This window comes from Lipophrys pholis (genome assembly GCF_963383615.2).
Source record: "Lipophrys pholis genome assembly, chromosome: 21".
In the NCBI taxonomy this organism is placed as follows: Eukaryota; Metazoa; Chordata; class Actinopteri; order Blenniiformes; family Blenniidae; genus Lipophrys; species Lipophrys pholis.
In genome coordinates this window covers 1162366-1189514 of record NC_137649.1, presented here as the reverse complement: position 1 = coordinate 1189514, position 27149 = coordinate 1162366, and the positions used below count along the sequence as shown (strand labels likewise).

Genomic DNA, 27149 nt, shown 5'->3' with positions numbered 1-27149 from the left:
GTCGTCGCCTTTTCAACATCTGAACATTATAGTTGGAACTACTGTTGGTTGTGAAATGTCAGTAAAAAACAACAACAAACCACTGTTGAACAGCTGGTAGACAATCAATGCTGGTTTAACATCGGAAAGCGTTGGTCAGACCAGTTCAGTACCAGTTCAGAACATCCAGGTGGAACCTCTTCTGGTTATCCAATGCTGGTTCTATAGCGCAGTGTTTGTTTGGGACCACAGATCTCAAATCTGATAGAAATGTGATAATAGTTCAATATAAAAACATTGAGCTGTCCAATCCTTGTAGGACGTTTGACCAGTAGACAATACTAGTTCAATATCGGAACCTCCAAATTGGAACAGCTTTTGGTTTTCCAATGAATGTAAAATATCTGCATGTTTAGGTGGAACCACTGTCAGACAACTGGTGGACTTTCAATGTTGGTTCAACATCTGAAAGTCTTGGTCAGACCACTTTCAGAGCACTATTGGGTGTATCTGAAGGTTTGGGTCAGAACCACTGTTGGACGTCCAACACTGGTCACATTCTAGATCTTCAGTCTTTCGAATATCCCCGAAAGATTTTAAGTTAATGTTTATGAAGGACTTTTAAAAGACATATTTGTTTCTGAATCCTAATTGGACATCTGGCGAATGTTCCACAAAGACGTTGGACTGACATCCGTTGTACATGTCTTTGCTCAGTGGCTTTCAGTCTCGTTTCTTCTCTTACTATATCTCAGTGGCCCTTTTTGTCACAGCAATTCAAACTCAGGAAAAAGACAAAATTCTCTGAATGTTCAACGGAATCCATGAAAAATGAGTAAATCAGCTTCTGTATATAAGGAAGTTGCGATGCAGTGAGACTGTAAAATGTTCATATGCAAAAATGTCTTCAAGGGTCTGGCATTTGTATTTCTGTACAGAAGAACGTTGTACAGGCTGTAAACCATAAACATTCCTCCTATGCCTTCCACAGCACTGAATCGAAAGGAAAAAAAGGCTTTTGCAGGCGGTTAAATGGCTATTTTTATTTCCCACTCATCAGCAATACCATTGTATTTGGTTGTTGTAATGGTGACTTTCAAGTGCTTGTTTGGCAGAAGTGTACATAGTACGGAGCATGACGACTGTAACAGTGGTTTTTGTACAGGTAGAGGCTTAGATGTTTCTTTTGTTTTTTTCCACCGGGGTTGTATGAAGCACCGTTTCGCTAAGGGAAGAATCTTTGCTTTGCTGTTTCCTGTCCTGCCTAATCCCCCCCAATTGCGGAGGGTGTTCTTATACTCAGGAAAACAGCTTGATTCACATGTCGACACTTACACAACAGTACATGACAGACACATGCTTCCACGCCCATTTTGAGCCCCTTGCATGGATAAAAGTTAGACATTCGTGACGTGTTCTGAAACGCACGGCTCAGGCCAGCTCCTTTGACTCCTCTTTAAATGTGAAAATGACTTGTTGCTTGTGGTTTTCTATTCTTTTTTGAGGAGGAATTCTTGTTTCCTATCAGTATGTAGGATTCTTAATTGTTTACCACTTTGGGTTGCTTCAGGTTTACCATTTCATGTTTGCAGAAAACAAAAGATTTACCCTGAACAACATGACATTGACCATAAGAAAATATGAAAAACAAAAGGGTAACATCTAATGATAATCAGTAATAATTTGTGAAATGGAATTCATCAAATCATAATGTTGACTACAGAATCCAGAATAACGATATTTGTGACACCAAACGTGAAGGTTAGCGTTAGCTGGTTCTGGCACAAATGTCCAGACTGAAGTTAAATAACTACTAACTAAAGCTTCGTTATTTCTATATTATATTCACCGTTTAGCAAAAGGTCTATTCTAAAGTGTTACTCCCCAAAAAACCCGATGGAATTCAGGCACTTTGTTTTCGGCCCCAGGCGCTCAGACCCATTTAGCACTTCAGGGAAGATTTTCTTCTTCTCCTTGAACTCGTCACACGTCTCAAACTGGAGCACTTAAATTGGCACTTAAAAGAGGAAAACCCCAAATGATATGATCATGTGATTTACATTCAATAAAAAAAAAGATTTCTATGAAACATCTAAAACTAAAACATAAATTACTGGAAGTTAAAGGTTTAGTAAATGAATGTTCATGCCCTATATTTGTATTTCGTTAGGAATCGAATAAGCTAATTCACAGTTCATTTGACATGAAAGCAGTGTATGTGTTGTCCAAATGATTGAGTAACAATCTTATAAGATAGTAAGATGTTTGCCCTGATGGTGCATTTGTTTGAACATCCTACTTTGTGATGTGCATGCATGCTGCCTATAGCTATAAGCCTAGTTAGTTGGTCTTAGCTTCTGTTTTGCCTTGTAAGTTCTCTCTGGAGCAGTCTGCTTTTAAAATGCTATTTTTAAAGAAGCCTCTATGTATAAATAATCTGAATTATGTCGACCTCTCTAGAGGCTTTACGTATGAGCAGGATGCCCCGCTCCAGCACAATGCTTGAATTTCATTTGGAGGTGAAGTTGGTTTCTTTTTAAAGCCCCAATCCAAACTGTCGCTCTCTGTTAGCATCACTGATGAAGCACTATGTAAAAAAAATTACTTTCTTCACACTTTAAAAGAAACAAGAATCTGCTTCAGTCCTTGCTGTTGGAATTAAAACCCTAAACAACTAAATTCATGAGCATACAAAAATAGCTTAAAGCTCAACCAACCAAGCAAGTTTGAATATGATGTATGGTGTGTTGTTGTAGGCCAGCTCAAGATTTAGTAATACAGACTCTGTTCCCTTGCTTGGCTTCTTTATTGATTCTAAAGCTTGAATACAATCTCTGAAGTTAGACGCTAGAGCAGCCTTCAACAGTCAAAGAGCCATTGGGACCGTCTGTCACTGAACACAACACATTGGAACCCCCCAAAGCTCATGGTTTTAAAACCATGAGTGTGAATGTGCATTCAGTGTCATTCATTTGTTGTGTAGATCTTGATTATTTCACATTAAGTTGATAATTAAGTCTGTGGCAGTGAGCATGAAGCAGCAAAGGACCTTAGTCAGCATCGTTACTCCACATATCTGCTGACTGGTAGTGATGATCGCCACTGTCAACAAGCCCGCAATATATACACACACACATATATATATACAATATAAAACCTTCCCGTTATTATTTACATCCGTCGCTTTGCGCACACGGGTTGTTTTGTTGATTTGGTTTATTGGCCTTCCATGGAGATGCAGACGCTCCTCTCAGTAACAGGAGGGGATTCAGCAGGATGCTGATGTTCACAATGGGAATGTTTTCCCAGCTGTGTCTCAGAGAATAGAGGCTCACGACTTCGGACGGCCGCAAAGCTGCAGCCGCAGCTTGAGCGTTCTTCTCACCACCATTGGTGCGTGATGACGTTACATACCTGCATCGTTACGTGGCGTTCACAACCCCGCCTACATTTGAACACGCTCTGTGGTGGGACACAGTTGGTTCTGGATGCGCTTTGCCGTACCGTCCGGTGGGACGGAGGCTCAAGGAGCCGCAGCAGAGGGACCAAAGAGCTGCATGCGGCGCCGGAGCCGCGGGTTGCCGACCCCTGAACTAGAACATGGTCTCAAGACTCTCCCTTCTTTAAACCAAAACCTTTAAGTACATACAATACAAAAGGACATTTTAAATAAGACACTTGGCAAACACCCAAGTAAAGACACATCCAGTCTGCACCAGAAGAAGAATGCTCGTTTGGTGGATGTCACTTCGTTTTAAAGAATATGTAAATAATTTAGGTTGTGTTGAGCGTGACTCTCATGCAAACACAAGAAAGTCCAAGCTATTTGCAAACATGTCAGCCTGTCTTCTTTTAAATTGAGCTTATAACTTTCAGGTCAAAGGTTTTCAATCTTACAAAAAAAACTAAGTGAAAACTAATTTAACAGGCTTGAAGAAAGCCATACCCTGTTAACTGTTCAAACTTCCACCATATTTTGAAGGCAAATATACAAGTGAAAAACAATGTAGTTGAAAGCTCTTCACTAAATAATTGAACATACTTGGTCATTAAAGTTTTGCTTCATAATAGAACCAATGTGAAAGCAATGCCTCAAATGTTGAATGTTTTTAATTCGACAATGGGGCCTGATGTGGAGAACTTTTACCAGATTTGCACGCTGGAATCAGAACTGAATATTGTACGTACCAAAATGAATCATCTACGAACAAAAGTCCAATCTATGCATGAAACCAGCCTACCTCATCACTGGATCCCACCATGCAAACTCCTGGAAGTACCATGTCTTTATCTTTGTCATCGTACACCACAAATAGCTGCATTAGCGCCACCTACTGGTGTGGAGTGTTGATCTCTTTTCTTTAGTGAAAGAAAGCAAGAAAACATGGCTGATGATGGAGCGATGAATGAGTCCTCCTTTCCGATCTGATACCAAGTAAAACTATATTAACCTGATATCAACGATACCGATGCTTTGAACACAAACCAGCTGTGACGGCGGCTGAAAGCTTGTGTGGGACATTTCTACGGCTGAGTGAGCATCACCAATCCCGCCCTGAAAATAATCCTGACATGTAATATGGGCTCATCATGACTGAGGTTGAAATTGTAACATCAAGTTCTGAAGCAGATTTTAAAATCACACCTCCTGCTCACAAACATCTTTTAGTTCACCTCCAAAGTTTGAAGCAATAAATGTCCTGTTTTCAACAACCGACATGATCATTTCATGGTCAAAATGTTGGGTTGGGGCTTTAAAACTGAAATACCCCCCCCCCCCCCCCCTTTTTTTTAGCAATGTAAATTTTCGATGTAGTTTGAAATAAGATCTCATGTGTGTGACACTCTTTCAGCTCTACAGCCAGACAGAGCAACTCTTCAAGTGTATTTATCAAACTGTCCGTAAATGGTTTAAGAAGACCACTCCCTATTTTTGCTGAATACACACACACACACACACACACACACACACACACACACACTTATTCATACCACCCAAGCACACGCGACCATGCGCAGCCTGAGTACAGAGCAGCAGTGATTCATTGACTTTGTTGGTTTTGTTCATTACTTTTCTCTGATGTGTGTTGTTTACTGACACAGAGCATCATGTCCCCATGTCCCATGTCCCATGTCCCATGTCCCCATCATGTATCAGGTGAAAACCCAACAACTCCATGTAAAAACCATCACAGATGATTCTTCTCTGCAGTCCCTCCCTTCCTGGCCGGGGGATGTCTGCTGTTGTATTGTCAGAAACAGACTTGTTATTTTACAGGTTTTAGATGTAGTGTTTGCTACAGGAAAGCATTTCCAGTTTGTCCCAGTAATATTACAACCACAAAATCACTGAAATATCTGCATCATCTTTATTTTTTTACAATTCAAATAACCTCTGCATTCTTGAACTGAGGAGGCTGAGCCAGTGGTTCTCAATGGTTTCCACCTACAGTATGTCTGAACATCTCATTTGTTCCCTCTTTGTACAACAATAATTTCAAGTGAAATTTGTTCACAGTTGTTTATATAACTGCATCAAAAGTGTCTGAAAAGGTCACGTTTTGAAAATCATCTTTGAGGTTGTAATGGTTCTGAAACATGGTGAACATGGAAAAGGAAGAGCATATAGAGGATTCCTTCCTGACTTTACCAGCCGCTGTCCAACATTCAGGACCATCGTCTGTGGAGACACATTTCGTCCATACTCAGATACTGAGTGCCCAAAAGCTAAAAGGAGCTTGAATGTTTACATTTAGAGAACACGTCACCAACTTGTGGCCTCGCATGGGTTTTTTCAATGTTCCTGCACGTGTTAACGTTCTGACAGCAAAATGGAGAATCAGTACCATTTCCAGCAGTTCTTGTATGAACAGGATCTCAGGAAACCTCAAAGCAGGCAAACATTTGGAAGCGCATGTGAGCTTTGATTCAACCCCCCCCCCCCCCCCCCCAAACAGTCTTTCACCCCAAGTTGGGAACCACTGAATCAATCAACTCTCTCAAACCTGAAAACGGGTCATTAGACCATTTCCAGTCAAAATATAACAGCAGGCATTCTCATCCTCATTGGTGAGTTGAGTTAAAATCTTAAACACACCCTAACAAAACTCTGGTTTATAAATACACTCATTAATACTGTGCTTTAAAGGGTCACTTCACACAAATGGTTTCTTGACCTGTGCTGGGATCTGCACATTAAGGTAGTGTGGGTTTGCTTTGCAGACGTTTCAGGACGTCTCCGTACAAGACAAACCATCACGTTTCAACATCGAGTGAGAAAATTCTCCAGACAGATACATTCAACGTCTCCATCAGCGTGGTTCAAATCTCTACCTTGTGTTATGTGGACTATAGAAAAGAACTCAGACTGGGAGTTCTTCAAACTTTCAAATGGTGGAAACACCAACTTGAGAAAATGCTTTACATTAACAAACCTGGAGAATTCTGAAAATGTATATTTACTGTGGTTTTCAGGTTCATAAATACATGCTTGTTAAATAATTTACCATGATTTTGTGGCTACACCGTCATTTCCAGCCCTCACTCAGTTCTTTATGTAAGATTATGATTTAAGGTAAACCTACAGAAAAACCAACAAGAGAGGTCCCATATTATACAGTTTTTCAACAATTTCACATAGAGGCCCAACAACATTATATTCTAAATGTATTGTCCTCAATCCAGCCTTGGTCCTGAATCTTAGCCAGTCTAAAAATCCCTCTAGTGAGCTCTACTGACAAGCGGCCGGGTCTGTGTCTGTCCCTTTAAATATTGATGGGCTCTGTCTTCTGGTAGCGTTTGCAAGGAGGAAAACTTATTTTAGAAGGCAGACCTCATCTACCAGCGGGAGAGTCAAAGTGAGTAGCCACTACCAGAGGGAGTGGTTATTTCCCCGCATGACATCATGAAGGGAAAATCTCTGATTCACCTGACACATTTACTAGAAAGTGGAGCAAGCATGTGAAGGAAATGACAGACCTTCTTCCCTTGTGGAGCCTCGTACACAGGCTGTAGGGACATATTGCTGTTAGGAAACCACCAGAAAAGGAATTTAGCAGATTATAGGACCTTTAATGTGAGATAGAGATTTGGAAATGCTTTAAAGGCATGTTTGTTAAAGTTCAAATGAATGACTGCTCACACGCGTCTGTTGTGGAAAAGTTGTGACTAAAAGTGTTCAGTACCGAGCACAGTTGAGCAAATTCTTCTGAATGTCTTTTGTGTGAACTGTTCCTTTAGTGTCTCAGGGTGCCAAGCATCTGAACCTGCTGTTTATATCACTCTGAAGCAGACGCTCTTTCTGTTTGTCTTCGTCTTTAAGCAAAACGTTCCTTTAAATGCCTTGTCTTTAAAGCAGCATTGATTCCAATTGGCCACCAGGAGGCAGCAGTAGGACAGTTTGAAACCATTTAATTTGACTGGGATTTGATTGCTATTCCCTCATTAAGAGGTTTTGAAGGCGAATTCTGAAAAAAAAAAATTCAACATTCAGTCTCTTTTTGCTCCTATTTTGGTCTTCACCCAATAATCACCTCTTTAGTTGCTGGATGATCACAAGCGCAGCGGTTTGCCAACCTCAAAGAGAGGCTGTCAGCCTCCTTTAGGCGTATCGCTTGTCAGCCCATTGCAGCAACACAGGTACAATGACTCTAAGATGCATACTGAAGCAAGACCCCTCCATACAAATGCAATGGTTCAAGTTTCCAGATGTGCTGTCTTACCATGGATTTATCTGACACGTGCAAAGCCTTGTGATTTCTGCAAACCTCTTCAGGTTAGAAACCACTGACTCCTCCAGCTCGCCATGTGTTAGCGCACAGCCAGCTAACACATGTTATAGAAAAGAGCGGCTGTTCGATAACAGACGCAGTTTACTGACTGAGGTGAAAGAAGCTGAAAGAGACCTGATAGTTCTTTACAATACAAATCCAACCAAGCTTGTCCAGGTTTTACAAACCTGTTCCAAAAGGTTCAAATTGATCAAATTTTCTGTAAAAAGTGAGACTGAATGTGCATGAGGAAGAGTTATGATGTCGCCAGAAACATATTCATGTATGTATAAAAAAGAAAAAAAAACTCCACAGTGAAAGAATATCTGTATTAACTGTGTAGATTGGGTTCATTGCTATATATTTTTTAGTGGTGACATTCTTTAAATTTCGCAGCATATTCGGTCTTAGTTTCGACTCAGAGTGGCCTAAATGTCATTTTGAATGACGTTAAACTAACATTTTACCACAGACCTGATCGCTTGTTGCAATTCATGCAGCTCTAAAATGGCTTGAAGTATTGAACACAGCTGAAATGAAAGTTGTGAGGAATCTTCCAGGTTACTGGGTGCAGGTTTTACTCCAGTCTGATTTACATGGTGTTTGTTGGAGGCTCTCACTCTTTTGTTTGTGTGTTTCTCGTTGAGACTTTTTGTGTCGCTGCTTCTCTGAAACAAACACTGGCTTTTCAACTCCAAAGGTTGTTCTGTAAAAGAAATATGAACAAAAACAACATGCCTTTCTCACAGATTGCTCAACTTTATCGAAAAGGAAAGAAACAGAAGAATCTGGTATCCTGTTTGAATGGTTGAGAATATATGTTTACAAGCAAGCTCATGCTCATGTTAGATCAATTCTTTTTGCCATGTGGAAAAACAGAAAACGTCTCAGTTCAATTGGACTGGTTCTTGGTTGTTGTGTTCGGAGACGAAGGCCCGGTTCTCCTCTCTTCGTCTCTGATGCAACAGTTCGGATGGGTCAGCGTTACATGGATTCAAAGTGCACCTCCAATATTTGCCTTAGAACTTGCAGAGGCCATAGTTCACATTCAAGTGAAGTGAGTGTATGCAGGGGCCTGGACCCCCATCCCCAAGTCACCAGTGCGGACTTTTCTCACACTTATCTACCTGTGAAATCCTTCATACCTCTCATAACTGGTCAATGACTGTATCAGCAAACTGCATCAGGTGTTTTTTCTACATGCTTTTTACACAGATTCTATGGATTGTTGTATTAGTAGATTTTGGTGCATAATTTTTAATGTAATAGCTCTTAAGCTTGTAGTTCCAGTTGTTTATTTTTTCTCTTTCATTTTTTTAGGTGACTGTTTTGTGTTAATATTGTCAAATTTAAATAGCTGTTATTTGCTTATTCTCTACTAAGAGTTCTTACCTAATTTTTAAATGCTACATGACCCTAATTAATTAAATGACTTAATAACCATTGTAAATACGGTATTGTGCAAACCCCATTTTCATTCATTTCAATTGCTAGTGTTATATAAATGACATTTTTGTCTAGACACCATTTCTCTTTATGAAATAAAGAATCATGCATATCATGTTCGGTGTACTGTTGGATGTTTATAAAGATGGTCAGTTTCATTACAAATTTCATTCATTTTTATTGGTGCAGATCCATGATTTCCCGACTCTAATCACAAAGAAGTATGATTTTAGAACTGTACGTAGGAGGCTGCTGGGGAGCTATGAGCAGATAGGACGCGCCTCTTAACAGCTCTCCCTAATTTCGACTTAAAACGTAATTTTTAACAAAATAAGGATACTGTATTGTCATTTTACATGAAAGCTTGACGTCTGTGGTACTTGTGAAGTTGATTTCCCCGGAAGTGCAAGAATGTCGGACTCAAGGAAAGCAAATAAACCAAAAAGTGATCAAGCTGTAGAAGGCCCCAGCAGAGCTGCTGACTGGTCGGGAGGTGAGGGTAGTGATGTAGCAACAGTAGCACCAATGAAAATTCTAACCGCAATAGCATCATTACGCTCCGAGCTACACGCGATAAAGGACATCTCGGACAAGAAAGATGAAAAACATTGCTTGGTTTTGTTGTTCGAGGGTGATGGATGCGAGGGGGCGACCAGAAAAGACATCTGTTTGGAGAGGACAGGTGATGAGAATGTTATTGACGGGAAGGGACAGTTGGTGCCACTGGAGGAAGCAGCATTGAGTTGGTGAGGTGAGTCGTTTTCAGAAAGCAGTGACCGAGGAGGGCAGTAGGGGGTGCTGGTGCTGCCAACAGCAGCCTGAGGAGTCCACAAGGAAGGACACTCTGTGGCGTGTCCATGGATTGTAAACAGAATGTACTGCATGTAGCAAATTAGCAGCTAATACCTGGCTACCGAGCATGCTGGGATGAAGTCCGTCAGGAGGAAGAAGGAGCGACGGTTCCAGAACAAGTTCAAGTTATCAACTAAACCTAGATTGTGGTTCTGCAGGCGGAAGTCAGAAACGTGTTCAGGCTGAACATTCTGCTGAAGCCAGCTGAGCCTCGACCCAGTGTGGGAATGGGCCTGGAGATAAAAACAGACTTTCCACAGTTATTTAAAAACTTAAAAAGCTCATTAAAGTCCTTCTTAGTCACTTCGGATTGCCGGCGGGTCGTATCATTAGTACCTACATGGACTAGAACTCGGTGGATGGAGGGGGGAAGAGAGCGTCAAAGCTCCGGGGGTTTACCGAGGATCAGCGGGACCGTGGCTCCGGGGAGACGGTGTGTGATGGTGTTAAAGAAGAGGATGTTTCTGGTGATGGAGTCTCCTGTTATTAATGTTGTTGGACAGAAGAGAGGACGAGGAGACGGCCGGGCAGCTGGTTCTGTGGTGAGGCTGTGACGGTGACAGGAGCGGAGTGAGGCAGACTGCAGGAGTGTCTCATCACGGCTTCCTGCAGGAGTGTCTCATCACGTCTTCCTGCAGGAGTGTCTCATCACGTCTTCCTGCAGGAGTGTCTCATCACGTCTTCCTGCAGGAGTGTCTCATCACGTCTTCCTGCAGGAGTGTCTCATCATGGCTTCCTGCAGGAGTCTGCGGCGAGAAGCGAAGGTTTTCTGACGGGAAGAGGGTCGCTGGTCTGGCTGTCCAGAGGAAAGGGAGGGTACTCCAGTGCTGTTATTCTCCGGCAATGAAGAAGATGTGGCTGTTGGGGGCGCAGGAGGAGGGAGATCCAGGTGAGGGGCTACAGGAGGATGGAGATCCAGGTGAGGAGCTACAGGAGGATGGAGATCCAGGTGAGGGGCTACAGGAGGAGGGAGATCCAGGTGAGGAGCTACAGGAGGAGGGAGAGCCAGGTGAGGGGCTACAGGAGGATGGAGATCCAGGTGAGGGGCTACAGGAGGAGGGAGATCCAGGTGAGGGGCTACAGGAGGAGGGAGATCCAGGTGAGGAGCTACAGGAGGAGGGAGAGCCAGGTGAGGGGCTACAGGAGGATGGAGATCCAGGTGAGGGGCTACAGGAGGAGGGAGATCCAGGTGAGGAGCTACAGGAGGAGGGAGATCCAGGTGAGGGGCTACAGGAGGAGGGAGAGCCAGGTGAGGGGCTACAGGAGGATGGAGATCCAGGTGAGGAGCTACAGGAGGGGGGAGATCCAGGTGAGGAGCTACAGGAGGAGGGAGATCCAGGTGAGGAGCTACAGGAGGGGGGAGATCCAGGTGAGGAGCTACAGGAGGAGGGAGATCCAGGTGAGGGGCTACAGGAGGATGGAGATCCAGGTGAGGAGCTACAGGAGGAGGGAGATCCAGGTGAGGGGCTACAGGAGGAGGGAGATCCAGGTGAGGAGCCACTGAGGCTGCAGCAGCAGGAGCAGGACCGTCAGCTGGGTGGACGGGGACACCATCAGCCAGTGGAGCGTAATAGTAGGACAGGCTGAGTCCAGGAGGTGAGGCCTGAGCGTCCCCTATGACCACGGATTACCACCTCCCACCATGGCGGCTGAAGGCTGGGGGTGGAGCAGGGGGGGGGAGCGAGGACAGGTGGCAGGATCCCACCAACTGTGTCCTGAAGGTCCTGAACGGTGGCGTTGAAGGAGGACAGCTGTTTGGACTGGTCCACGGCTCCCTCCATGAAGCTGGACAACATGGCGTCCTCCTTCTCCAGCTCTCTGGAGAGACGTCGAAGATCATCTTTAAGGTCAGTGATCGTCTGATTGGCTGTTTGGAGTAACATATCATCCTCAGAGGACAGGCCTCATTAGGGTGGTGCTGATTGAAGTTTATTTTTCTTTTCTTTCTTTCCAGAGTTCAGGCTGCGGGAAACAACTCCAAAAGTTTCTGCTAGTGTTAGCATTAGCTTCAGCTAATAAGTTAGCTCCAGCTCAGTAAGACATTAATTCTCCAGACTGAAGGGATCAGAGATCAGAGATCGGAGATCGGAGATCGGAGATCAGAGATCAGAGGAGAATCCATCAGGTGGGACGTTTTAATCGTGTGGCAGAGTATAGCGACATACATGCCAAGCTTACATGTTGTGCTTTAATCTCTGCCCTCACCATTCTGCCCTCACCATTCTGCCCTCACCATTCTGCTCTCACCATTCTGCTCTCAGCATTCTGCCCTCACCATTCTGCTCTCACCATTCTGCTCTCAGCATTCTGCCCTCACCATTCTGCTCTCACCATTCTGCTCTCAGCATTCTGCCCTCACCATACTGCTCTCAGCATTCTGCCCTCACCATTCTGCTCTCACCATTCTGCCCTCAGCATTCTGCTCTCACCATTCTGCTCTCACCATACTGCCCTCAGCATTCTGCCCTCACCATTCTGCTCTCACCATTCTGCTCTCAGCATTCTGCTCTCACCATTCTGCCCTCAGCATTCTGCTCTCAGCATTCTGCTCTCAGCATTCTGCCCTCACCATTCTGCCCTCAGCATTCTGCCCTCAGCATTCTGCCCTCACCATTCTGCTCTCAGCATTCTGCCCTCAGCATTCTGCCCTCACCATTCTGCCCTCAGCATTCTGCCCTCACCATTCTGCCCTCAGCATTCTGCCCTCACCATTCTGCTCTCAGCATTCTCACTACACCAAAAACATACTTCATACTGTGGAAATGTAAAAACCCTTGATAGTACCTGGCAGTAACATTGTTCTGATTCTGATTTGGAGGCGGTTGGGGTGGATGTTGGATCAAACACATCACCATGAACACATAATGTTTTTTGATCAATTCTTTAATGTGGCTGCCGATTCCACCAAGTTTATTGAAGTTTTTTCTATCCCACATCTCTGAAACAGACATTTGGTCTCATTTTATGAGGGGCGAAGTACATTTGGACTCCAGTACGATTCTGTGACAGAGTTCATTTCTGTCTCCAACAGTACACACAAACCTAAACAGTGTAAAAAGTAACTGCTGGATATATTGTCAGTATAGTTCAAAAACGATGACATGTTCATGTACAAAGAGAAACATATATACACCCTGTAACGTTGTAGTTTCTGCGGTGAGGCAGGACGAGAGTCGCTTGGCGATGGTGATCCTTCCACTTCGTCACAAAACGCTCATTTTCACTTCTTCATAATTGAAGACAGCTCAAGTATCATGTTCTGAAAGACAAACATGGAGAGAAAGCATGGTCATTAATGCACATATACTTCTGATCTTTTCCAGGAAGCTGTGAAGATTTGTAGTGACACAATTAATAGTTCCTGGACTAGGACGGTTTTCCGGCCGGGTCGGTATTTAGGCCGTACGTCCCAGTCAGGAACAGCCCAAACCAGCCAGGTGGGAGGGCTCTGTGCACCCACCGTCCATTCAGTCCAACATGGGTAAGCAGTGCAATGTGTGAGGGGGGAACCATGTGGTACTTTACTGACATGACAGCGTGGCCAATCACAGTACAGTGATGAGGACTGAAGCTGCCCTGTGATGACATGGTAGCTTTAATCATCATCACTGTAGCTGGTCTTCAGCCTGTCCAGTGTGTACCCTGTCGTCCCCGGGAGGTCATTGGTATTCCCTGCAGCGCTCCGTGACCCTGAACAGGATTCAACAGTATAGAAGCTGGATGGATAGATGGATGATTAAAGCTCTGCCCTTGTTTTTGTGCATATATAGTTCAAATACATCAGCATCAATACGATTTGAGTATATATTTCAGATGTGTATCAAATCTCTTTGTTCATCACCTGCAGATGCTTTTCTATGGTCCAGAGTCTCTGACCCACTGCTGCACTGTCTCCTGCAGCTATAGACGGCATGGAGGACCTGCAGAGGGTGGAGACCACTACCTGCGATCAGACCACCACCTCCCCTCAGACCACCACCTCCCCTCAGACCACTACCTCCACTCAGACCACCACCTCCACTCAGACCACCACCTCCCCTCAGACCACTACCTGCGATCAGACCACCACCTCCCCTCAGACCACCATCTCCCCTCAGACCACTACCTCCCCTCAGACCACCACCTCCCCTCAGACCACCACCTCCCCTCAGACCACTACCTCCACTCAGACCACCACCTCCCCTCAGACCACCATCTCCCCTCAGACCACTACCTCCCCTCAGACCACCACCTCCCCTCAGACCACCACCTCCCCTCAGACCACCACTTCTGCAGAAAAACAGATTTCTAATGTATGGGAAACCAAATGTACTGCTCCACGTGTAAGTAGCCATGGTGTCCCCAAATGTTGCTGTCTCAATGATTCTGAACTGTTTTCCTGAATCAATCATTTTTTATTATTTCAACCCCAAAGTGAACACATACAGAACATAACAAGACAAGACAAAACACTAAAAAGAAAGAAAGAGAAAAAAATAAAGGAAGAAATAATAATAATAATAATAATAATAAATAAAGCTGCAAGCAGCCTTGATCGGGACCTCTGGCCCGTCGGGGTCGGCCCAGTCATGACCTCTGGCCCGTCGGGGTCGGCCCAGTCATGGCCTCTGGCCCGTCAGGGTCGGCCCAGTCATGACCTCTGGCCCGTCGGGGTCGGCCCAGTCATGGCCTCTGGCCCATTTAAATATTGATGAAATATACATTTTGAAGGTTTTAACAAAAAGGGACTTTACTTTAAAAAATGTAGGGAGCTTATATTTTGCTTTTGTTTTATAAACCTAGTAACAGTAAGATGATTTTCTAGATTATCCAGCCTGAGCAGCTCTATCTAGACAGTAAGATGATTTTCTAGATTAACCAGCCTGAGCAGCTCTATCTAGACAGTAAGATGATTTTCTAGATTAACCAGCCTGAGCAGCTCTATCTGGACAGTAAGATGATTTTCTAGATTAAACCAACCTGAGCAGCTCTATCTAGACAGTAAGATGATTTTCTAGATTAAACCAGCCTGAGCAGCTCTATCTAGACAGTAAGATGATTTTCTAGATTAAACCAGCCTGAGCAGCTCTATCTAGACAGTAAGATGACTTTCTAGATTAAACCAGCCTGAGCAGCTCTATCTAGACAGTAAGATGACTTTCTAGATTGACCAGCCTGAGCAGCTCTATCTAGACAGTAAGATGATTTTCTAGATTGACCAGCCTGAGCAGCTCTATCTAGACAGTAAGATGATTTTCTAGATTAAACCAGCCTGAGCAGCTCTATCTAGACAGTAAGATGACTTTCTAGATTAACCAGCCTGAGCAGCTCTATCTAGACAGTAAGATGACTTTCTAGAATAAACCAGCCTGAGCAGCTCTATCTAGACAGTAAGATGACTTTCTAGAATAAACCAGCCTGAGCAGCTCTATCTAGACAGTAAGATGACTTTCTAGAATAAACCAGCCTGAGCAGCTCTATCTAGACAGGAACATGATTTTCTAGATTAACCAGCCTGTGCAGCTCTATCTAGACAGGAACATGATTTTCTAGATTAACCAGCCTGTGCAGCTCTATCTAGACAGGAACATGATTTTCTAGAATAAACCAACCTGTGCAGCTCTATCTAGACAGTAAGATGATTTTCTAGATTAACCAGCCTGAGCAGCTCTATCTAGACAGGAACATGATTTTCTAGATTAACCAGCCTGAGCAGCTCCATCTAGACAGTAAGATGATTTTCTAGATTAACCAGCCTGAGCAGCTCTATCTAGACAGTAACGTGTTTTTCTAGATTAACCAGCCTGAGCAGCTCTATCTAGACAGTAACGTGTTTTTCTAGATTAACCAGCCTGAGCAGCTCTATCTAGACAGTAAGATGATTTTCTAGATTAACCAGCCTGAGCAGCTCTATCTAGACAGTAAGATGATTTTCTAGATTAACCAGCCTGTGCAGCTCTATCTAGACAGTAAGATGATTTTCTAGATTAAACCAACCTGAGCAGCTCTATCTAGACAGGAACATGATTTTCTAGATTAACCAGCCTGAGCAGCTCTATCTAGACCAGGGGTCGGGAACCTATGGCTTGCGAGCCAGGTGTGGCTCTTTTGATGATTGCATCTGGCTCACTCGCAGATTTCGGCTTTTCAGAGAAAACATAAAATATCACTCGTTTTAATCCATCTATCGATGTTCCACTGCTCAGGTCCTGTTCAGGGATGCAGTTGGCTGCAGGAGCAATTGTCCTTTATTTTAATTGGATGATAATTGCTTACGTTGGCCGTTGCTGGATAAACAGGTAAACGCACCATTTTGAACGAGTCCGCTAGGTTATTAGCTCAAAGCTAACCCTCCGACAAAGGAGACGGCGAAAAGAAAACAAGATGAGGAGTATCGTACATTTCAGGACCAATGGACTGAAGAACTCTCCTTTGTGGAGAGAGCAGGTGCTGCGCTGGGCCGAATTTGCAATGACAAAATTGCATCGATGAAGCGGTCGAATGTAAAGCGGCACTTCGACACGCGTCATGCTACCTTTGCATCAAAATACCCTGCGGGGGACAGCGGGAAGACGGCGTGCCAAGAGCTACTGAGCAGCGAGCAAACGAGCCAGCAGCAACTCCGCGTATGGACCCGGCAAGGTGACTATAACCCGCTAGTTTCGCTGGATCGTTAGCAACAGTGAAGAATGGAAAACCATTCACAGATGGCGAGTATACTGAATTCAGCGCCGTTCTTTTCCCTGGCGTTGGAGGAGTCAGCAGACGTAAGTCATCTGTGGCAGTTCAGTGTGATTACAGGATCTGCTGCTGGTGACGCACTGCGTGAAGAAAGTCTGGCTGTTTTGCCAATAAAAGGTCCAGAAGAGGTGAAGATTTATTCAAGTCTTTCATGGAGTTCGTTCATGAAAACAATCTGCCTATGGATAAACTTCTCTCCGTGTGTACTGATGGTGCTCCGTGTATGGTGCTCCGTGTGTACTGATGGTGCTCCGTGTGTACTGATGGTGCTCCGTGTATGGTGCTCCGTGTGTACTGATGGTGCTCCGTGTATGGTGCTCCGTGTATGGTGCTCCGTGTATGGTGCTCCGTGTGTACTGATGGTGCTCCGTGTATGGTGCTCCGTGTGTACTGATGGTGCTCCGTGTATGGTGCTCCGTGTATGGTGCTCCGTGTGTACTGATGGTGCTCCGTGTGTACTGATGGTGCTCCGTGTGTACTGATGGTGCTCCGTGTATGGTGCTCCGTGTGTACTGATGGTGCTCCGTGTGTACTGATGGTGCTCCGTGTGTACTGATGGTGCTCTGTGTATGGTGCTCTGTGTATGGTGCTCCGTGTATGGAGGGAGAAACAAAGGATTTGTGGTGCTTCTCCGTGAACATGAAAACAGCCCCATCCTAAGTTTCCATTACATTCTACACCAGGAGGCACTTTGTGCTCAGATGTGACGGGCAGCTTGGTGAAGTGAGCTGCTCATTCCTCTGATCAACTTTATTGTTGCTCGAGCCTTAAATGATCGCCAGTTTAAAACGCTGCTGGATGAAGTTGGAAATAACTATCATGCTCTGCTTTGGCACAGCAATGTGTGTTGGTTGTCAAGAGGGAAGGTGCTCAGCGGCTTGCCTGAACGAAATCCGGACTTTCCTTGAAATGAAAGGCCTGGAGCATCCTGAGCTCGCCCAAACTGAGCGGCTCCTCAAGTTTTACTATCTGGTGGATATGACTGAACATCTAAACCAGCTCAACGTGAAAATGCAAGGCATTGGAAATACAGTGTTCTCCCCTGTTCTCCCTGTGTTTGCTTTCTAAAACAAGCTGGAGATCTTCATCAAGGATCTGGAAACAGGTCGTTTACTACATTCTGAAAAACTGAGACCATTTAAAGACGCATGCACAGCAAGAGAGCCCACTCAAAACTCTGATCTCCGCCAGCTAGCTGGCTTCACATCCGGTCTCCTGCAGTCGTTCAAAGCACGCTTTGGAGAATTTCGTGAGCACACTGGTCTTTTTAAGTTCATCACCCATCCTACCGAGTGTTCACTGAACACAGCCGACCTGAGTTACATTCCTGATGCCTCCCTCAGAGATTTTGAAGCAGAAGTGGCTGACCTGAAGGCCTCAGACATGTGGGTGAATAAGTTCAAGTCACTGAATGAAGATTTGGAAAGAATCGCACGACAGAAAGCAGAGTTGGCCAGCATGCACATGTGGACAGAAATGAAAAAACTTCAACCCGAAGACCAGCTGATTATCAAAACTTGGAACGCGCTTCCTGTCACATACGACACACTGAAGCGTGTGAGTATTGCTGTATTGACCATGTTTGGATCTACGTATTCATGTGAGCAGTCATTTTCACATCTTAAAAACATCAAGTCCAACCTACCATCACGTTTAACGGATGAAAGCCTCAACGCCTGCATGAAGCTTAACCTCACCAAGGACCAACCAGAATACAAAGCCTTCAGCAAATCCATGCAGCACCAGAAGTCGCATTAATGGTGAGTATGATGACAATAATATTTAAAAGAATAAATTCAAAGGCTTATTATACTCACATTTAGTTGAATTCAGTCTTAAAATATATTATATGGCTCTCACTAAAATAAATTTCCAAATATTTTGCTTTCATGGCTCTCTGAGTCAAAAAGGTTCCCGACCCCTGATCTAGACAGTAAGATGATTTTCTAGATTAACCAGCCTGAACAGCTCTATCTAGACAGTAACATGATTTTCTAGATTAACCAGCCTGAACAGCTCTATCTAGACAGTAACATGATTTTCTAGATTAACCAGCCTGAGCAGCTCTATCTAGACAGTAACATGAAGCAGGAACATGAATGAACAAAGAAGCAACAACAAATGAAAAACATGATGGTAGAAAACAAGTGACATCAGTAGCATATGTCATTGAGGGAGGGTGTGTGTGTGTGTGTGTGTGTGGTTTGTCCACTGGGTGTGGTCAGAACTGTTGTGGGGGGTCTGTAGCGCCACCCCGGCGCCCAGCTTGTACTGTAAAGTACTCTGTGGAGGACCTTGTACTGTAAAGTACTCTGTGAAGGACCTTGTATTGTATTGTAAAGTACTCTGTGGAGGACCTTGTATTGTAAAGTACTCTGTGGAGGAGCTTGTACTGTAAAGTACACTGCGAAGGACCTTGTATTGTAAAGTACTCTGTGAAAGAGCTTGTATTGTAAAGTACTCTGTGGAGGAGCTTGTACTGTAAAGTACTCTGTGAAGGACCTTGTATTGTAAAGTACTCTGTGGAGGACCTTGTATTGTAAAGTACTCTGTGGAGGAGCTTGTACTGTAAAGTACTGTGTGAAGGACCTTGTACTGTATGAGCAGTACGGTGGTGTTATCAGAGTACTAATGTACTAGTACAGAGTAGTGACCAAACGTTGGGTCTGGTGATGTTGAGATCTTCTTCCCATCTGGAGGTTGAAGGGATGTTGAGATATTTGAAGCTCCAGGATTGAGATGATTTTAGAAAGAGGTTTAGGAGCTGAGATCTTCAGGAGCTTTGTCACTGTCTGAGGTCAGTTCAGCTCAATCTCTTCTAGATTACACTGACTTGGGATTATTGACTGAAGCTGAAGAGGTTCCAGATACTTGTTCTGACTGATAGCAGATGGTTCTATTAGCTCATTCAATGGAACCAAAGAGTTACTGGAGGAAAGTTCTTCTAAGGTTCTTCTTCCTTTATTTTGCCATCTTGGGAAGTTTCTTGGTTTCTTTCTTTGCAGGATGTCAGGATTGTTCCAGAGGGGGTGAGTTTGCAGGGGATGAGTGATAAAAGGTAGATTTGGTCATTCCAGGGGACTTTCGGCGCCTCACACAATAAAGTCTCTTCCTCACACAATAAAGTCTCTTCCTCACACAATAAAGTCTCTTCCTCACACAATAAAGTCTCTTCCTCAAACATCAAAAACTCAAAAGGAAGTCCGCAATTTTTAAATTTATATTGGATTTTTGCAGATTTTGGACAAAATTGAATTTTCTAAAGAGAACTAGTCGGAGGGGGTAATTCCCAATGAAATGGAAATTGGTTCGATTGGTGAGCAAAGCATTTCAAACCGGCACCATAATTTCTGAGGGCGGAGCCAGAAATGGACGTTTCGCCACGAAACAGTGAGTGTAGTGTAAAAACAGGAAGTGACCTGTGAAAGGCCTTAACATCGCTTGATAGACGTCAAACTTGACAAATTGCATAAGACTTCATCTCAACCATATCATTACTTTTACTCAGGTGTCATTTGGGGGTGTGGCAATGGCTCATCACGCCATCAAACAGGAAGTGCAATGTAAATAGCCTGTACATGGTCAGATCAAAGTCTCCCTCATCACAACCATATGAGGATTTCAGTCACAACATTATTGAGGTCATGACCTTGGCCATTCTCGTGATTGAACAGGAAGTGTAATGTCAAAGGCCTTAACTTGGCCTGATCGGCATCAAACTTGACACATGGCATCAGAATCTGGCCCTCATCACAACCATATCATTACTTTTACTCGTACTGCCATTTAGGGGCGTGGCAATGGCCAATCACGCCATGAAAGAGGAAGTGCAATGTAAATAGCCTTGGCCCTCATCTATTAAACCTAACGTAGGATTCCTACTAAAAATGTATGTGCGCCCAAAAGCTGAAAATGGCGTGCCCCCAAAAAATTGGGATCAGCAAAACTGTGCGTACACACATCTGCACGCACCTTCTCTTTATACTGTAGATCACAGTCCACCTGAAAGGTTGCACAGTTCAGATCCCGCCCTGAACACGCCCACTTTCTACCATAAATGGTCAATGGTCGCTGGCTTTTGACGCTAAATCCTTGCAGAATAGATGAAGAAAATTATTTTACGGAGAGCGAAATAGTCATGGAGGAGGTGGAGGTCAGGAAAATCCTCTTATTTGGTGGTCACAGTGGTTACTTCACTCATAAAAGATCAAAAACATAAGCGATCGGCAGCACGTCGTCACCAATGGAAATAGTGTGACAGCCAAAGGGAGATGAGTGACTGTCGAGGTGGAGAAGAAGAGTCTGATCTGAAGGTTAATCCCCGAGGAGAGTGACATCATCGGGGCAGCACCCGAGCACCAAAGCAGCCCTCGTGGTTGTGACGTCCACCGTGTGTGTCAGAGTGCTGGAGAGGGAAGGAGACATATTTGGTGGAAACCACAGTGGAAACCCACAAACTTCAGTTTGATCTATTTATCAAATGTATGAATTCAATCTTTGAACAGGGCCTTGTAAAAAGGCCCAGTGGATTTTTGTGTTTTATCCTCAGCCACTCCAGAGTTGGAGGCGGTGGGTGACGAGGAGGTCGTCTGCAGCCCCAGTGTGTCCAGAACGCTCCAGCGCATCCACAGTGCAGCTTTACGCACGGCTGTCACCGCACGATTTATGTGCTCACTCTGAATTTGGACTGATGACACATGTTGTCACAATTAATAATCAATCACTTCTATTCACTCTGGATCATTTGAAGATAAAAGTTTGACATATGAACATTTGTGCTGAAACTATAATTATAATGTCTCACTAAAGAAACACATCTCCACCACTGCAGGCGAGACTCTTTATAAGAAGATATTAAACATATGAGATGAATCTCGCTTCAATTCGCCACCTCACAATATGCGCCGCCAGGTTCCCCGTCTCCGAAATGTGCGTGTGCAAGGGTCAAAGTTTGGTACCGGTCCACACATTCTGCCAGTTTATTATTTTAGATGACAAAGGTTTTGTGGGAAGTGGCGCACGCATCTGTCAGGGCCTGCTTTGTGCTTCAGCAACCTTTATAAATGAGACTCCTGAACATTGTCTGATCGGCATCAAAGTTCACACATAGCATCAGAGACAGACCCTCATCACAGCTACGTCACAATGACGACCATCAGCCATGGCGCCACCTGCTGGAAACAGGAAGTGCGGTCCCACTGACAAAAGTTGTGGATGGTACGGAACAAACCATAACCACAACTTACATTTTTCGTCACCGCTCCGTTGAGGTACAGAGCAGTGAGGAAGGGTCTGTGAGGAGGACCGACAACTCAGCCGTCTGCTGATTGGTCAGTGACCATCGTTACTCTGGACAAGCCTGCAATATTTAAATATTTCATCGGCCATAAACCCTCCCTTTGTTGTTTACATCTGCTGCTTTGTGCTCACTGGTTGTTTTGTTAACTGAAACGTCGGCGCTCCACAGCACCGCGGCCTTCCATCGAGGTGCAGACACTCCTCTCAGTAACAGGAGGACATTCAGCAGGACGCTGATGTTCACAAGGAGAAATTTAAGCGGTGTCGTGGAGAAAGGAGGCTCAAGGTTCTAATCGGACGGCCGCGGAGCTGCCGGCCGCTTTGACGTTCTTCTCCCGACACATCCCCGCCTGGTTCACAACCCCGCCTACTTTTTAACTGTACTGTCTGTGGTGGGACCACACCACAGAGCTGGGCCTGGGTGCACTTTGCCGTACTGTACCCTCCCGCAATTACTCCCATTACTGAGACTAGTAGTATATTGGGATACTTTTCTTGTACTTTCATCCAGTCTTTTCTTTAATGAGTATACACAATAGTGGAATTTTTATTCAAACCTTCTGATTTGTATGTTCGAAGCCAATACTTTGATTATTAACAGAGGAAAAAGCCAGTATATATATATACTTACTTGTTTCTCTGAGAAATATTATTACATAGATCAGACAGATTATTAAAATCTTTTAGCTGCTTTTGTAACAGTAACGGTAACATGTGGTTATATATGAGTACAAATTCATTGGTTCTTTGATTTAATCCTGCCTTGGTATAATATTATGCAAGTTAACAGGTCTCTTTTTATTGTGAAAACTTGTGTCTATGGGAGAATACATATATGAATAGAGGTTAAACAACAATAAGAAATCCTATTTGTATTTTCCAACTTTGGATGTTTGTCATGCTTCAAGACTCTTTGCAGATATGTAACCAGAGAGGCTTATGAAAGTACAATAGAAGTTTTTTATTTAAGAATGCCTTGACTCGATGTGTTAGTAAGTCGTAATGAAGAAAAGTGAAGCCAACGTCCAGCAGAGAGCAGCACAGCTCCACGTGAAGCAGTCACATCTGGTTTGTTGGGGGGAGATTATGTGGCTCTGCTTTTCTTTGTCTTTTGCTTTGAACATGTCGGCATCAGATTATACTTTAAATGAAGCTTTACTGAGGTATCCTTGTTGGCACAGAGGTGGAGTGGTTTGTGTTCTTTTCCTTGGACTATAGATCCTTTCTGTGTAAATTTCCCTCTCAGGTTTTCTTCACTACTTTACATTTGAAAATAAAGACATGGAATGTATCAGTCAGTGAGTTTTAACAGTTCGGATGACATGACTTTTTTTTCAGCTTGAAACTTGAGCAGATTCCTTAATGTATTAATTAATTTATATTTTATTGGTATCCAGCTCCAGTATCTCACTAGATGATATGTTGTTCCTCTTACAATCATATTTCAATAAAACTGCATTATGGAAACTAAATCACACATTAGAGATCAAATTAAACCAAGAACCAATAGAAAGAAAAGTTGAGCAAATCCTCCATCTTCTGTACTGTTTCATCCACGTGGAACCTTGAGAACTCAACAACAACAAAATACATCCATGCAAAGGGAAAACATGCAAACCTACAGAAAGGTTTGAAATGCTTCTGAGACGAGAGCGACCATGAGGCCAGTTCCTCTGAGTTCCAACTGTCTGTGATGTTACACGTGTCTACAGTCTGAGAATATCAGCAAGTGCTTGTGTTGCATTAAAATGGCTGAAATTGATCAGCTGAAAGATAGAAACGAGGTTTTCCTGCCCCATCACAAAGTGAATGATAACTTCTAGTTTGAATATAGTATCTGTGTACTACAAAACAAAGAAGACAACTGGAAGGGAGAGTTCAAGGGACGTCTCACTCAGAAGACGAAGTCAAGCTTCCTCAAACTTACACTGATAAATTTGTCTTGTTGAAGTTTGATGAGAAATGTCAATTTTTGATTTCTTTACATTGAATAAAGTATGTTTATTCAATCTTTCCACAAGGTTTCATCTATTTACCAGTTGTTGTTTTGTTTTGTTACACACAGCAGGACGGAGGGACAGTGGTAAGGACTGTTTGGAGTAAAGGTTCTGATCGATCCGCTTCACTTCATTTCTTGAAGCTTTTAAGGCTTCAGGAAGTTTCTGCACGATGCAGGGTCAATCTGAAATGCAAAATGCTAACCTCCAGCGTGCTGCAGGGAGCAAAGAGCCTCAAACTTCAGCAGACTTTAAAATCGCCATTTCACTCCGTTAACTTCCATTGTTCTGCAGATTCAATTCTATTCAATTCAACTTTATTTATAGAGCACCAACTACAACACAGTCATCTCCAGGAGCTTTTAACAGAGAAAAGAGAAAAACCCAACTAATCCACATAAGCAGCAGATTGATTTGTGACTGTGGAAAGAAAAACTCCTCTAACAGGAAGAACCTTTGTAGAAACCACCAGATTCAGAAGTGGAGGCTTTCTGCTGATGGGGGGGGGTTAAAGGAGAGGAAGGGATAGGATAGACAGAGAGATAGATTGAGGGGGAGATACAAACCTTGGAAACCCACCCTGGTTCAGGTAGGGAGGTAGCGAGAGAGGTGGAGAGAGAGAGGTGTGTGTGTGTGTGTGTGTGTGTGTGTGTGTGTGTGTGTGTGTGTGTGTGTGTGTGTGTGCGTGTGTGTGTGTGTGTGTGTGTGTAGGGGGGGGGGAGTTAGTATCGACCAGGACTGATCCTTCAACTCCACATTAAACGAATCTGCAGGACCTTTTTTCACCTCCGTAATATATCTAGAATCAGAACATGCCCAGTCAGAGTGATGCTGAAAAACTAATCCATCTTTAGTTACTTCCAGAGTAGAAGAACACTTGAGGCTCGCAGTGCTGCTTACTGGAGGTTCCTAGGTTTTCTAAAAGTAGAATGGAGGCAGAGCTTTCAGCTCTGAGGCTCAACCGAGCCACAGCCGTGTGAATTTCATTCTTAGTTGCAATATCATAATTTCACAACTTCTACCAATAAATCCACATTTATATGTTAACGGGACAGAACACTCGCTGAAATGAAACAGGTTGTTTAAGACTTACAGGTTGTAGGACCTAGTTAATTATATTTAAACTTGATATTTTAGGTAAGCTATTAGTGATTTCTGACAGTTTGCTTACCATGGACATCCTCCTCCCGCTGGCTGGAGGTGGGGGGGTCATGGCAGGACTCTCCCCCTGGTTGAGGTGCTGAGTGCTCATGTCCGTTCCGCTCTGAGAGTCTCCGCTGTCGGATGGACTGGCCAGCTTTCCCTCCGACAGCCCCCGGGACATGAAGCTGCATTTCCTGGCGGTGGGGTAGTGGTCGCTCTCTGGAGAGTCGCTCATGTCGCTGAGCTCCTTGCAGATGCTCACCCTGCTCTGCTTCCTCTGGGGGTTTCTCAGGGCTGCTGGGATGTCCATGTGTCCGGCCATGAGAGTGGGCCGGGGTCCGGCGTGGTAGTGCACCTTCCCTGGCCCATTGAGCCCAGTGGACTCATCGCTGCTGCACGAGGGCTTCCGCTGCTCCAGAGTGAGGCGCCGCTCCACCGCCCCAAGCTGCTGCAGACCCTGGAAATTGGTTTGGGTCGACAGCGTGGCCTGCTGGCTGAAGGCGTTGGAAGTCTCAGCATGCCCCTCGGACACACTAGAGCAGGGCATCTGTGTGAGTTGAATCAGCCTCTGGGGCGAGGAGTTGGTCAGCACACACACCTGCTGCACCATAGAGTTTTTCTTGGAGCGGCACACACTGTCATCATCTCCATACTTGTATCCATACAGGCCCTGTTTAATCTTCTTCACCCCGAGATGGGAGATCTCCAACAGGTTGAGGAATAAGGAAACTCCAGCAATAACCAGCATGAAAACCATGAAAATGTTCTTCTCTGTTGGCCGCGACACAAAACAGTCAACGCTGTTGGGACAAGGCAACCTCTCACACTTGTACAGAGGAGAAAGTCCGATACCATACAGAGCACACTGACCAATGATGAAACCCACCTCCACCACGGATCTGGTCAAGATATGGAAAACATATGTGCGCAGCAGAGAGCCTCTGAGGGGGGCTTTCCTCACTCGCTTCTGTTCGTCAAGTTTCCGGAGCTCCCGCTCAATTCTCTTATGGTCGTCCTGAACAGGGTCGGTTCCCTCCAGCTCTGCTTTCAAACAGGCTTTCTTCCGGTGCCTCTCCTTATCCAGGGTTCTCAGACGGTATAAAGCATGGCCCATGTAGACCAGTGAGGGAGAGGACACGAAGATGATCTGCAGGACCCAGTACCGGATGAGGGAGATGGGGAAAGCCTGGTCGTAACAGACGTTCTTGCAGCCCGGCTGCTCTGTGTTGCAGACAAACTCGGTCTGCTCGTCATCCCAGACGTCCTCAGCTGCAACACCCAGCACGAGCATCCGGAAGATGAAGAGGATTGTGAGCCAGATCTTTCCTACGATGGTGGAATGGATGTGGACCTCTTCCAAAATACTCCCCAACAAGTTCCAATCCCCCATCTTCTGTCACATTATTAATAACTGTCAGTGGAGAAAGCCAAAGTATGTAAATCGGTACATTATTAGATGTTACAATAAAGTGTTTTTACTTACATGAGATTTAGGATCCCTGTCTCTTGTTTTAGCGTGAAGTCACTGAGACTCATCCGTGAATACGACATCGAGCCTTGTTGGTCATCCCTTAAGGAAAGGCAAAGACCACTGTGCAGTCTGACATTATTTCACAGCTGCTGCAAACTAGGACTCTAGTTTGAAGCTATTGATCCACCACATGACCCTATAATGCCCGAGGTTAGTTTCACTCTGCCACTTTCAACAGAACACTGCACTGGAAATAGCACCAACTGAGACATCAATACACACCCATGAATAATGCTGCCAGCTTTCCTGCTCACAATACAAAGCACCTGGGAGGAAAGAATATTCAGGAATATGTGTCCAGAAGAAGAAGAAAGTTATTGAGTAAATGGTTCATTTAAATCCTGAGTGGAGTTTGGAAAACTTGTTACCATCTAATGAGATGAAAAATTTACATTTTGGGCCAAAGTCTGAGGA

General features: G+C 44.3%; 1 protein-coding gene across 1 annotated transcript; it reads right to left on the bottom strand.

Annotated features, from left to right (window-relative positions):
- Window positions 1–12919: 12919 nt before the first annotated feature.
- Window positions 12920–26806, bottom strand: gja10b (gap junction protein alpha 10 b). Its single transcript, XM_080490067.1, has 3 exons — window positions 26688–26806; window positions 25233–26615; window positions 12920–13305 (listed from the first exon to the last, which is right to left on the bottom strand). Exons 2-3 carry the CDS (start codon window positions 26592–26594, stop codon window positions 13267–13269), a joined length of 1401 nt encoding a protein of 466 aa, XP_080346193.1. The 5' UTR covers window positions 26595–26615; window positions 26688–26806; the 3' UTR covers window positions 12920–13266.
- Between the last annotated feature and the right edge of the window lie 343 nt (window positions 26807–27149).

Coding starts and splice junctions, on each gene's coding strand:
- gja10b (XM_080490067.1), bottom strand. CDS start 26,594: ATGGGGGATTGGAACTTGTTGGGGAGTATTTTGGAAGAGGTCCACATC. Junction 13,306..25,232: donor GCGGGAGGAGGATGTCCATG/GTAAGCAAACTG, acceptor TTTGTCTTTCAG/AACATGATACTTGAGCTGTC.